Source organism: Panthera onca, chromosome D4, assembly GCF_046562875.1.
Source record: "Panthera onca isolate mPanOnc1 chromosome D4, mPanOnc1 haplotype 2, whole genome shotgun sequence".
Classification (NCBI taxonomy): domain Eukaryota; kingdom Metazoa; phylum Chordata; class Mammalia; order Carnivora; family Felidae; genus Panthera; species Panthera onca.
The window spans coordinates 84458963-84471316 of record NC_138351.1 but is presented as its reverse complement, the minus strand read 5'-3'; the positions used below and the strand labels follow the sequence as shown (position 1 = coordinate 84471316).

The following is a 12354-nucleotide window of genomic DNA, read 5'->3' as shown; positions in this document are numbered from 1 at the left end:
CGGGGCGGAGCCATTGGCCGCGCCCGCCGCCACCCGGCAGTAGTTGTGGAGGTCAGCCCCGCCCGCTTCCTCTTTCCTTCGGCCTCTTTCCATCGGCGCGGCGGCAGATTGTGTAGACATGGTGAGGGCGGTGGAATCGGGTGCCATCCCCGCGCTGTGGGGCTCGGGGCCTGGGGTGGGGAGCTCGAGGTGAGCACTGGGGTTCCATCTGTCAGCCGGGCCTGTAAGGCGCCGTGCCGAGTGGCCTAGCGCCGCCACAGCAGGACTCCCGCCCTCTCCCTTGTTGGCCTGGGCCTGGAGAGGTGAGCCCGCGCTGCCGACGCCTCCGTCTTTCTGTCTGCTGAATGGGAGCAGCGGCCCAGCCTCGTAGCGGACCTGGGCGAGGGCGCGCCTGCGGGGGCCTCAGTTTCCTTGCCCAAGGCACAGACTAGGGGAGGGATGCCGGGCTCGCAGCCCGTCCTCCGGGGGCTGATCACGACGCAGGCGTAAGGGAGGATGGCCGCTGGGAAGGGGAGACAACCTCGCTGGGTGTTTGACCCAAACCCTTGATTGCGCACAGGCCAAAATTAAGGCTCGAGACCTTCGCGGCAAGAAGAAGGAGGAGCTGCTTAAACAGCTGGAAGACCTGAAGGTGGAATTGTCCCAGCTGCGCGTCGCCAAAGTGACAGGCGGGGCGGCCTCCAAACTCTCCAAGATGTGAGTGAGGGGCGGCAGGACCACGGTTTTCTCGGTGTGGGGGACACCTGTGCGTTGGAAGCATTTGTACAGTTTTCGAAGCTGGCTAAAGGAAATGTCCGTTTCATGGACCCGTGGGTTGGAATGTCATGCCCTTCCTAACCAGCCTTTCCAGGCTCGCCTTGCTCACACCCAGCTGCATGGGAGACCCGCTGTGTGGTTTTCTTCTTATCTGCATTTGACCATTTTGTCCTTTTGCCTGGAGTGCCCTTGCTCAGCTTCGCTGGTTGAAGAAAGAACAGGTTGTCCCTGAAGCCCCTTTTTTATTTTTTTAATCTCTTTTTAATGTTTATTTACTTTTGAGAGAGAGCAGGGGAGAGACAGAGAAAGCGGGAGACAGAATCCCAAGCAGGCTCCAGACTCAGAGCTGTCAGCACAGAGCCTGAGGCAGGACTTGAACCCAGCAACTGTGAGATCATGACCTGAGCCAAAGTCAGATTGTTAACGGACTAAGCCACCTAGGGGACCCCCTGAAGCCCCTTTTTAACGCTGCCTTGAAAAGCCTAACCGGACCCATTTCTCCCACCAGCACTTGGTCCTCCCTGCCCTCCTCCCTCACTTGGTAGATCAGTGCCTTGTGCCCACCTCTCCCTTAAGTTGGAGTTAACTTAGTTACATGAATCAAGAATCAGGACTTGTGAAAGGAACATGGGTTTGGAGTCTGTGGAACTGGGCGCAGATTCCACTTTTGCCACATCCTACCCGATGGGTGTGCTGACTCACCACTCAGAGTTGGTTTGTTGTTTTAGTTTGTTTTGCTTTTCTGTAAAACGGGCCCCCAACAACCAACTCGCAGTGCTGGGAGGGGATTGGATGAGTTGGGGAACACGCAAGCAAGTTGCATGCTGAGCCCTCAAGACTTTACCAGCTGTCTACTGAGTGGCCCTCCTTCATCCCCCAGCATGCCTGGTGTTCAACATTGACCACAAATCACTTATTCCCAGCTTCTTCCTATGTTCATCCTCTCCCCCCATGGCCTACGTCTTGTTGCTCTCCCCCCCCCCCCCCCCCCAAGTGGCTCTTCCTGTGACTCCTTAAACTTGTTGCCCAGCTTGTGGCATGATTTCCCATAGTCGACTTTGACTTTGGTTAGGTCTTTGTAGCTGTCAGGATATATGGCCTGGGGTGGAAGGTCTTTCCTGATCTCCCTTCTGCTTCTGCTCAATGAATGAATACTTCACAGCTTCTCAGAAGCACTGGGTATGCCAGCCCTTCCCTGTCCCCACTCGAGGGATACCCATCTTCTAGAGTCTTCAGACCTCACCCCCAGAACCACCTGGGCTGGGTTAGGCACCTCGGGTGAATATGGACAAGCTGGTGGGGAATAATACCGCTCTTGTCTTAGGACATCTGGGGTCCTGAATGAAATGCCTGGGGGAGGGGGGGGCACTGTATCTCTCCACCATCTTCACTGATGTCTCTGTTTTGTAGCCGGGTTGTTCGTAAATCCATCGCCCGCGTTCTCACCGTCATCAACCAGACTCAGAAAGAGAACCTCAGGAAATTCTACAAGGTGAGTCTGGGCCGGGGGGAGTCGGAGGGATGCTTAGCTGCAGGGGCAAAGTTCCAGCTCTTCCTTGGCCAAAAGGGTGGTAGGAAGAGGCTCTTTTCTGCTGGGGTGCATGGCAGCGGGCTTTCCAGAGCCTTCCCAACCTGTAGCTGGTTTCGCTTCCAAACCAGCATCTTGGCACTAGTCTGCATTTCCTCGGGGCCGCACTGGTCCAGAAATCAGCGTGGGGAGAGTCTGGCTGGAGCCTTGGGTTTTGAATCCAGCCTCACCAGCTGAGTAAGTCTGAGCAAGGTTATCAGGGCTCAAGCTGTGAAGCAGAACCAGTTGGAAATTTCATGTGTGTGTAGACATGCACTTGACTTATTACAGAGAATTGGCTTATGTGATCGTGGGGGCTAGCTGATAAGTCCAAAATCAGCAGGGCTGGCTATCGGGAAGAGAAGGTCATGGGCGGGCCGGAACTCACATGACACAGGTTGAAGCCCCTGTCCTCCGGTGGGATTTCTTGGGGAGATCCTCAGCCCTGCTTTAAAGCCTTTCAGCTGAAAGCCGCCATGTGTTCCTGGGTTAGCTGCCCCCAGGGATAGTAGCATGTGAGGGGGGGGGGGGTGCCGCCATCCCTGAATGTGTGTACATTGTGTGTGTGTGGGAATGTTTTCTGAGAATTGGGCTTGAAACTTTGATGTTTTTTATTTTTGAGAGAGACCGTGGGGGAGGGGCAGAGAGGGAGACACAGAATCGGAAGCAGGCTCCAGGTTCTGAGCTGTCAGCACAGAACCCGACGCAGGGCTCAAACTCACGAACTCTGAGGTCATGTCCCGAGCCGGAGTCGGACACTTAACCGATTAAGTCACCCAGGCGCCCCAGGCTTGAAACTTTGATCAGGCTCCAGAGGGACCATGGCAGAGGTGGTGGGCGGTCTTTCCAGTGAGTTCACCCCCTGCCAGGCACCACTCAGTCCAGGGGTGGTGGGGGGAAGGGTCAAGGTGAGGTCTCTGTCTCTAGGTTAGTGCTGTCGGCACGGTCACAGATGGCCACATGTGGCTGTGGTGGCTGAAGGCCTGGATTTTTAACGTAGGCCTCGCGTGGCCAGCGCCTGTATTGGCCAGCAGAGCTCTGAGGGCTTAGGAAACTTGAAATGGATGAGGCCCTGACCTGTGCTGTGGATAACATGGATATGGGTGGACAGAGACTCATGCTTCCAAATCCCCCGTCTTCGAGCTTACCCTCCTCTGCGCAGCTCGTTTCTGTTTCTGCACTTCTCTGCCCTGAGGCTGTTCCCCCTCTTAGCTCTCACACCACTGCCCTGTGCCTGTACCGCCTCTGGACTATTGGCAGTTCCCAGAAAGCGCCTGAGCTGGCATTCTTCAGGGTTTTTGTGCGCCCCGTTTTCTCCCCCTTGGAACTGGTGTTCGCTCCGATTGCTTGCTTTGTAGGCTATTTCCAGTCATTAGGTGGAAGCTTCCTTTATCTTTTCTCCTCTTCCCCACCGATGGGCCGCTTGTTAGCTGCGCGGTCTTACCCACTGGGTTGGGAGCTCCTTAAGCAGGTCTGATTCTTCACTGAGGTGGTACCCAGCACAGGGCCTCAGTCCCCTACTGGGCTGGTCCTATACCTCCTCACGCTCAGGTCTACACGTTAACCTTCGCATCCCAGTGGCCCCCTTCAGGCACTTCCAGCATCTTCCCCGTGCCCGCTAGCCGCTTAGTTCCAGCCTCGGAGGCTTCATTAACTGCCGCAGTAGCTCCAAAACCCTGGTGCTCAGATTCCCCGTGCTCTCCCATCACCCAGGGTAAGAAGTATAAGCCCCTGGATCTGCGGCCCAAGAAGACACGTGCCATGCGCCGCCGGCTAAACAAGCACGAGGAAAACCTGAAGACCAAGAAGCAGCAGCGGAAGGAGCGGCTGTACCCACTCCGGAAGTATGCGGTCAAGGCCTGAGCACCGGCATCAATAAAACACAAACAAACTGGCTGGCCTTGCTTCATGTTTGCGGGTGTTTCAGCGAACCGTGCTGGAGAGGTGGGCTGGCGTGCCCTGGTTGTGGTTGCTAGGGGCCTGGGGGCTTTGGCAGGCCTGCCTGCGGCTGTTGGCAGCCCCGGTGTGGGACCGTGACCAATCCTGGTCACAGGGATCTGTTGGGTGCTCTGTTCAGGTTACTTTGGGCCTGTGGCGTGCAGCTGCCCTCACTGTCCTTTCAGGGGCTCGTTCTGCCGGGTCCCATGCGCCCTGGGCAGGGAGAGACAGGCTTGAGATCAAAGAGCCATTTGTGGTGATGTTATATCTGAGAGGCTCTGGGTGATTTGATCGTGCATCGAAGTTGGCGTCTTGCCTGATCAGCAGCTCCAGACACTAAGAGTTTCCCATCTGGGGTGAAGGCACAGGCGTGGGCCACATCCAGGACTCCCTGCCGAAAGCACTTCACTGGGCTCTGGGAATGCGAGTCCTGCCTGCCCCCAACCTCCCCTAGCAGGCCTTTTCCTACACCCTTGGGTGCTACATCCGTGGATCTTACTTACCTTCAGAGTCTCAATGCACTTTCCTGTGTTGCAGTCCCAGACTTTGACCTGGAAAATAATAAGCAGAAGGGAGGGAGGCCTCACCCCACAAGTCTGGCGTCCTTGAAACCACTTTGGAGTGAGTCCCAGCCAACCTCTTTACCTCTTGGTCTGGGTTTTGTTGTCTGTGAGGTGTATTTAACATGCCCAGCATAAAAATCTGATGCGAAAATTCAGTGCAGTGCAGTTTTCTTTTCCTTGAAGCTATGGTGTGTCTTAGAAATGTTATTGTCACTAGCAGCTTCTGGGCCAGTTTAGACCTTAGTGCCCAGAAGTGGTGGGCACCTGGGTTCTGTCCTTGTCACCTTCCTGTTCGGGGCAAATAGGATGTGGCCCTTTCTAGACCATGCTGAGGGCTCTGGTAAAGGAGGATGTTGGGTTAGGAGTTCGCGAGGAGGACAGGCCTGGGGCGGGCGGCAGGGGGGGTGGTGGGCTTACCATATGGGAGTAGCCAGCGCTGGCTAGCTGTGACCCATCAGGGGAGAAAGCTATGCTCTTCACCCAGGTGACATGGCCCTTGAGCTGAACAAGCAGGTTTCTGGTGGAAGGCTTCCAGATGTGGATGGTCTTGTCCCAGGAGCCAGAAGCCTGGACAGCAAACAGCTCTAAGCCCATGGGTTTGTAGCCAGCAGAGGGCCAGCCTGGAACCCAGGGCAACCTAGCTCACCAGGAGGCCGGATGCTGAGTAGCACAGGCAGCTGATGTTGCCACTGTGGCCCTCCAGCTCTTGGTGGGAGATCACTGGGGTCCCTGTCCGCAGGTCCCAGATGAAGATAGCAGAGTCCCAGGAGCCAGTGGCCTGCAGACATCTGCTGTGAGCATGAACTAGCGAGCCCATGCCCACCTTTGTGGTTCTTAGGCTGGCCAGGCTCAGGAAGCAGGCAGTTTGTGAGCCCTGCTGAATTCCCCATCTTATAGATAAGGGGAGTGGCTCAGAAGAGCAGAGTCACCCAGTTAAGGTCTGAAATTCTGACCACTGCTCAGCCCCCAAGCAAGTAAGCGGATGTGGCTCACCAGGCAGTCTGAGCTGGGTGCGAAGTCACTGCTCTGGACAGAGTCTCGGTGCCCTCCTAAGTGGCGCAGCATCTGGCCAGACTGCAGGAGAGAGCCCTGAGCTTTGGAGGTAGCCCAGAGCCTTGTGGTGCTAGGTTCTAGGCCTCAGATGGGTCAGACCAGGAATGGGTCAGACCGAGGACCCAGACCAAGGAGGGGTCAGACTTCCCCTCCTTTCAGGGCTGCCTGGGTAATGTGATCACACAGGGTCTGGGGAGGTTACCTGGTCCTTGAGGGGAGGAGAGGGCAATCCAGGCCGCATGACCCTCACAGGCAGAGATCTTGAGGCACAGAGGGCTGGTGTGGCTGGGGATGTAGCTGCAGCCAGATGTAAGGGGGTCTTGGATGCCAGGTGTGGGCATGGGCAGTGGGGAAAATGGAACAACCTTTCTGGGGCACTGGGGTGGGGGTTGTCTCCTCCAGGTCCCAGGTCTCGCTCTGGCCGCCCCTCCACATACCTGCACCTCCCAGAGCACCACCCGCTTGTCCCAGCCACCCGATGCCAGCTGCTTTGAGTCAGGGCTAAAGCTAACCGTCTCCACACTCCTCTGGTGACCTGGTGGAACAGGATATGGCAGGGTCTAGAAAGGAACATAGGCTTGGCTACTTGGTCCTAGTCCCACCCAGTGCACTCACCCTTCAGGACATGCAGACACTTGGCTTCTGCTACATCCCACAGGCGGATGGTACAGTCACCAGAGGTCGTGGCAAAAAGGTGGCCATCAGGGGAGAAGCGGCAGAACTTGATGGGGCCTGGGTAAGCAGGCATGGTCAGGGAATGGGGTGCTGCCTTCCACCTTGCAGGCCAACCCCTGCCAATCTCTCTAGCCTTATCGCCTACCTACCCTCCTCCCTCCTAACTCTCTCACCCTCCAGCCATCTAGCAAGTTGAGCTTCCATGACTTGACCTGAAACACCCAACTTTATTTTGCCCATTTGTAAAATCAATGCCAAAAGCAAATGCAGGCACCTTCCAGAAACTTTTTGAGAGCCCAACCTGGGTTTGTTGCCTCCTTTGAGCTCCCCAGTCCTGGACTTTACCTATTAACAACATTAGTCAATCTGCCCTGTAATTACCAGATTTTTTTTTCTTGTTTCAGTAATAATTATAATAGTTCTATCTACTGAGTTCTTACTGGGCGCGAGGCACTTTGCATTATCTCATCCCACAGGGGAGCAACTGTCCCCATTCTAAAGAGAAGGAAATAGAGGCTCAGAGAGATGACATAACGATCACAGTCAAAGTGGTTAAACAGCTGAACACTCTGCTAAGTGAAATAAGTCATGAAAAGGAAGGTACTTAGAGTAAATTCATTGAGCTAGAAAAAATGGTGGTTGTCAGGCTGGAGGAAGGGATGAATGGGGAGTTTAATGGGTATAGATAGAGTTTCCATTTTGCAAGATGAGTTCAGGAGACTAGCTGCACAATGAACATACTTAACACTACTGAACTGAACATTTAAAAATGGTTAAGATGGTAACTATATTTTTAAACAATTTATAACAGTAGGAATGGGGACCTGACTCTCAACCAGTAGAGCATGTGACTCTTGATCTTGGTTGTGAGTTTGAGTCCCATGTTGGGTGTAGAGACTACCAATTTTTAATTTAAACTTAAAAAACAAAAAAAAAAAAACAAAAAAACCAGTAATAGGGTCTGAGTCCAGGTCTGTCAGAGGCCCTGTGTCCTTGCCCTCCTGCCCCAGCCCTGCCCAGGCTGTCTGGCATGAATGCCCAGCTCAGATGTCAGAGTGATAGGCTCTGCAGAATGCCAGACAGACCCGTGGGCCTTGGTCTCCACATCCAGCCTCAGGAGCCCCACCTGCATGGCCACCCAGCCTCCACAGCAGCCGCCCGCTCTGGGTCTCCCAGCCGTACACATAGCCATCCTCAGAGGCTGTGAGCAGCCTCTGGCCGTCGGGAGAGAAGGCTGAGGAGTTGACCTGGAAGGAGAGCACAGAAGTAGTCCCATCCTGGGGCAAGAGACACCTGCCTGCTCATGCCTGACCCCAGACTCCTGGGCCAGCCCCAAACACTGCCCCATGGGCCTGGAGTTGGAGCTTAGACTTCAAGCCTCACTCTACAACTAGAGCTCAGAATGCAGGAACCACCCTTGCAGTCAGAGCCAAGAGCTTGGAGCCTTCTCTGGAACCCTGTAAAACCTGGGCCTGAAGCCTGAGAGTCCTCACTGAAGGTAGAGGCTGGAGCCTTCTCTAGAACCAGAGCCTGGCACCCCAGAGCCAAGAGCCCATTCTAGAGCTGAAGCCCAGAACTAGGAGTTCAAAATCTAAGCCCTGAATTCATTTTAAAGCCAAAGTCAAAACACTGGTGTCATCCAGGAGTTTGCACCCTCTCTAGAACCAGAGCTTAGAATCTGTAGCCCATTCTGGAGCTGGGTGGGGGCCAGAGAACACTAGACAGAATAAGGAACCACTCTAGACCCAGAGCCAGGACCCTAGAGTCAGCAGAGCCCAACCGGACCTTACCTCCCCGCGGTGCTGGCCGAAGAATTTCACTCTCCCCACGGCCAGCGTTCCTGCGGACCGGCTGTTCATGGGCCCCGGGGCGCTGGTCCAGCCAGCCGGCCCCACTTGAGGTGGAGTGGATGGAGGAAGCTGTGTACAAGGGGTCTCCATGGAAATCGGGGCGGAGCACGCAGCCACTGCAGGGTCTCTGGGAAGCCACGAGGAGTGACAGGTTGGGAGAGACTGTTCTCGGCCCCCGGGGGGTGGGGCCGCGGCAGGCAGGACCATCCGCGGCTCTGAGAAGGTACTTACTTCCCCTCCTGGCCGCTGCCAGCCAGACCTTGTGCAGCCCCGACCTCGGGGCCAGACCACGAGCACGGCGACCGCTAGAGGGCACGCCAGCCCCACACACCGCCACTGCCTCCCCGCTGCAGAGCGTGCAAGCTCCCAGACCCCTTTGAGAGGAGCCGCTTTCCCCATGTGCGCAGTGGGGTGGCACATTATAGGTGCCCAGGAAAGCCCGCTCTGGTTCCAAGACCCCTTTCCTCCTGGAGTGCCCAGTACTGAGGCTGAGAAGTTCCCATGAAGGGGGCAGGAAACGATGCTATCTGCCCTCCAGAATGGGGCGAGCCTGAGGTAGTGTGTGTAAGGCACAGGGCGTTAGAAAGTGGAGTCCCTGTTAACATTCTGGCAGCACAAAATGTGGCCATCTGAGGATGTGGAGGATGTGGAGGCCATGGTAGGAGGCCCCAGGAGGTGTCAAGTTCCTTGTTGGATAGTTGAAGCTGAAACCAGACAGGAACAGGACTTGGTTTCAATGTTCGTTTTGCAGATGAGGAAATAGAAGCCTCATAGGTAGAGGGACTTTCCCCGAGGTCACTCAGGCAGTAGGAAACGAACTGGGACTTAACCCATGACTGTCTGACTTGAGGGCCTATATTAGGACCATCTGCCATGAATTCCAGGGGTCTCAAGCAGATGCCAAGGTCCTTAACTCCTGGTACATCTGGGAAACTGAGGCCCTGAGAGGGCAGATTTGGCCCAGTCATCCAGTACTTCTGTGGCAGAGCTGGGGCCAGGACCCAGTCCCTCCCCAACAAGGCACAGGGGTGGAACAGAGACACCCTGTCTGCCACTGTCCAATGGATTCCAGGCTCCTTGGGGGTGGGGGTGGGGCAGCGCTGCTTTGGGAGCCTCAAACTCAAGGATTCCCAGCAGTGACTCACACCCCTCCCCCCAGACCTCTTTCCCAGACTCTTCTCACGAGATCCACTGCTCTCTATTTTAGGTCTCAGACAGTCAGGCGGGAGAGGGGGTGACAATGCGGCTTTGAGGCGGCGCCACCCCCATCCTAACTCCAAGAGGGCCCAGGTCACTGAGTTGGCTCCTCAAGGACCCGTCTGGGTTGGGCCTGTGAGGCCACCACCCCATCCCTGGACATGGCTGCCGAACACAGTTCCTCAGAGCTATCTGGCCCCCCAGGCCCTCCCCACTCCCTCTGCGTAGGCAACTCCCTCCCAGTCCATGCCCCATCTGGCATCTCCCCAGCCACCTGGCTGCTCTTGCTTTACCTGGAGGGCCCAGAACCACCTAACCTCGTGCAGCCCATCACTCCCAGACCCCTGTGAACAGACCTTGTCCACCAGGCCCGGTGACTACTCAGCTGGTAGAGATGGAGCTATGGTTAAAATCTTCTCTTTTCTTTTCTAAGTAAGCTCTATGCCCAACATGGGGCTTGAACTACTCACACCCCCAAGATCAAGAGTTGCATGCTCTGCTGACTGAGTTTAAACCTTTTTGCTTGACACCAGAGCTGGTGGTTGGAACTACCCACCATGAATTCTAGGGGCCTCGGGGGCCATCCTGTCCTTGTCCTCCTGCCCTCCCACCCCCACCTTGCTCCCTGAACTCAGCCACAGGGCCCTTTTTTCCATCCCCTCCACCTTCACTCCCGCTCTGGGCCTGTGCACACAGGGTTTCCCCTCCTCTTACCTGCTTACCTTGGGATCTGCCTCAAATATCACTTCCCCGAGGTGCCTTCCCTTGCCCATCCCCCAGACAAGTCAGAGCCCCTGCCCCAGAAATAGGGCATTAGAGCCACCGGTCTGGGTTGAACCTGAGTCCTGCCAGCTACCAGCTCTGCGATCTTGGGCAAGTCACCTGATCACTCGGTGCCTCGTTTCCTCATGTGTAAAATGAGTGTACTCACAGCGGTTGCCTTGTGAGGAGTCAGTGAGATGGTGCCATCAAGGGCACCTGGTGTGCAGCAAGCACTCAAAGAAGTGGGGGCGAGGCTGTGACATCCACAAGCCTCAAATCTAGACACAAAGCTCTGAGTGCCCTTTGCCAGGCTCACCCAAGGGGCCCACAACCCAGGGATACCTCATGATGTAGAGAGGGCCTGGTGGTCGGGGGTAGCCTGTCTCCATGCTCAGCAGGGGCTGAGGATTTGGGCAGAGGCTGCACCCGCAACAAGGGATGGTCCACGGTCCACAGGGGAAGGGAGGGCATGGGTTACAGTCACCTTGGCAGCAGAAGTATTTCACTGGCCCGGGGTTCTGCCCATGAGATTACGGGACACAGATCCTCACCTCTCCAAGAGGGTCCTCAGAGGATGTCTTCCACCCCTTGACTATATTCCTTCTCAGAGAGCCCATCGCCTTCTCTCTTCCCCCAGCCCAGATTGTCTGGGGAGGTGTTTTGTTTAGTTTTGTTTTTCTGGCCTTTCCTACTGTCACTCTATCTCTTGAAGGTGACCGAGGGTCTTGGAACCAGCCTTGCCCCTCCTCACTATCCCAAATTACCTGCCTTCCCGGGCCCCTTGGTTCTCTCTGAAATTGCCATGGGTATGCAGTCATTTTAAAGAGGAAACTGGAGGGGTGCCTGGCCGGCTCAGTTGGTAGAGCATGCAACTCTTGATTTCTCAGGGTTGTGGGTTCGAGCCCCATGTTGGGTGTAGAGATTACTTAAAAGTAAAAATCTTTTATTTTATTTTTTTAAATTTATTTTCAGAGAGATAGAATGCACAAGCAAGGGAGGGGCAGAGTGGGGGAGAGAGAGAATCTCAAGCAGGCTCCACACCCAACGTGGACCCTGATGCAGGGCTCTATCCCCACACCCTGGGATCATGACCTGAGCCGAAATCAAGAGTTGGACACTCAACTGACTGAGCCACCCAGGCACCCAAAAGTAAAACTCTTTTTAAAAATAAAATAAATATAAAATAAATAAAAATAAAAATAAAGAGGAAACAGAGAAGGAAATGACTTGCTCAAGGTCACACAGCTAGAAAGTAGGAAACCTGAGATTCAAGTCTATGTCCAATAACCCCAAAGACTTCAGCTTATTGCTTGTACCAGACACTCTTTCAATATAGCGTGGGAAAGTTGGGGTATCAGCCCCTGCCCACCTCCCAACATATCTTACCCCTGTGAATGGGACCTCACTACCCCTCAGGACAGCCTATCCCATCGTAAGAAACTCCTATTACTGGAAGGTCCTGGATGAGTCGGAATCTGCCCCGTACTGTCCAGCAGAGTGGACAATGGGCCCAGCCTGCATCCCTGCAACTCCACTCCAGGGTCATAGCCAGCTAGTTCTGAAAGGCTAGAAACAACTCAAAAAGGCAAAAACTGTAGAAATACATGATTGCATAGTTGAACAATGACAGCTACCCAGCCAGGGAAATGGCCAGAATACAGCTCTGCATATCAACGTGCAAACATCTCACAAAACATGCTCCACAAAAAGCAATGTGGCCAAAGATGCTATAGGCCAGAACCCCTCATATAAAAGTCAGGACGTGCCAAAGGCAAACCCTCCATTACTCAGGCATATATCTGCTTGCACTGAAACTTGAAGAAAAAGCAGGGAGTGACAAACTCTCAAATAACCAGAGTGGTTAACTATGGGGAGAGGAGGGGAGGGGACACAGGGGCCCCGCAGTAGTACTTGCTCCTGGTGATATTCTGGCTCAAAGCTGGGCAGTGGGCCTCCAGGTGTTTGTTGGATTGTTCTTTTTTTTTTTTTTTTT

The 12354-nt window shown here is 54.8% G+C and overlaps 2 protein-coding genes across 4 annotated transcripts; one reads left to right on the top strand and one right to left on the bottom strand.

Annotated features, from left to right (window-relative positions):
- Positions 1–4219, top strand: RPL35 (ribosomal protein L35). The gene is made up of 4 exons (XM_060608698.2): positions 1–121; positions 560–696; positions 2167–2248; positions 4037–4219. The coding sequence occupies exons 1-4, from the start codon at positions 119–121 to the stop codon at positions 4184–4186; spliced, it is 372 nt and encodes a 123-aa protein (XP_060464681.1). The 5' UTR covers positions 1–118; the 3' UTR covers positions 4187–4219.
- Positions 4220–4509: 290 nt separating this feature from the next.
- WDR38 (WD repeat domain 38) lies at positions 4510–8438 on the bottom strand. 3 transcript variants are annotated; one of them, XM_060608693.2, is made up of 9 exons: positions 8343–8438; positions 7679–7799; positions 6493–6609; positions 6315–6412; positions 5818–5898; positions 5471–5602; positions 5242–5391; positions 4765–4812; positions 4510–4652 (listed from the first exon to the last, which is right to left on the bottom strand). In XM_060608693.2, exons 1-9 carry the CDS (start codon positions 8409–8411, stop codon positions 4524–4526), a joined length of 945 nt encoding a protein of 314 aa, XP_060464676.1. In that variant the 5' UTR covers positions 8412–8438; the 3' UTR covers positions 4510–4523. The 3 variants fall into 3 exon arrangements, with proteins under 3 accessions (XP_060464676.1, XP_060464675.1, XP_078292621.1); XM_060608692.3 differs by having other exon boundaries at positions 4510–4812; XM_078436495.1 differs by lacking the exon at positions 5818–5898.
- Positions 8439–12354: the final 3916 nt, after the last annotated feature.